Source organism: Myotis davidii, unplaced genomic scaffold (genome assembly GCF_000327345.1).
Source record: "Myotis davidii unplaced genomic scaffold, ASM32734v1 scaffold181, whole genome shotgun sequence".
Classification (NCBI taxonomy): domain Eukaryota; kingdom Metazoa; phylum Chordata; class Mammalia; order Chiroptera; family Vespertilionidae; genus Myotis; species Myotis davidii.
In genome coordinates, this window is record NW_006291504.1 from 1,308,844 (window position 1) to 1,309,408 (window position 565).

Sequence of the window (565 nt, forward strand, 5' to 3'; positions counted from 1 at the left end):
TGAGCCCGCTCCCTGCCTCCCGGATTCCTGAACCCAGGCCGCGTAGCTGCTGGCGCTGACTCCGATTTCTTTCCAGCAAGTGCGGGCCTCGGTGCGGGAGACAGCGCGTCATGGTGGCCTTCCGCGGGGTGTGGACCCAGGCGTTCTGGAAGGCGGTCACGGCCGAGTTCCTGGCGATGCTCATCTTCGTGCTGCTCGGCCTGGGCTCCACCATCAACTGGGGCGGCGCCGAGAAGCCCCTGCCCGTGGACATGGTCCTCATCTCGCTCTGCTTCGGCCTCAGCATCGCCACCATGGTGCAGTGCTTCGGCCACATCAGCGGCGGCCACATCAACCCCGCCGTGACCGTGGCCATGGTCTGCACCAGGAAGATGAGCCTCGCCAAGTCCGTCTTCTACATCGCGGCCCAGTGCCTGGGCGCCATCCTCGGGGCCGGCATCCTCTACCTCGTCACCCCGCCCGGCGTGGTGGGCGGCCTGGGGGTCACCACGGTAGCCTCTCTAGCTCTTAGTTTTGTGTTTTTAATTTTTATTGTGGAGAGTATTACATGTGTCCCCTTTCTTCC

General features: G+C 63.9%; 1 protein-coding gene across 3 annotated transcripts in view; it reads left to right on the forward strand.

The window, feature by feature from the left end:
• AQP4 (aquaporin 4) overlaps positions 1-565 on the forward strand; it is an 11,090-nt gene that overhangs the window by 3,731 nt on the left and 6,794 nt on the right. For all 3 annotated transcript variants that reach the window (XM_006764872.2, XM_015564677.1, XM_015564676.1), the window contains exon 2: positions 77-491. In XM_006764872.2, coding sequence (XP_006764935.1) covers positions 77-491 — 415 coding nt within the window. The remainder of the gene's footprint in view (positions 1-76; positions 492-565) is intronic.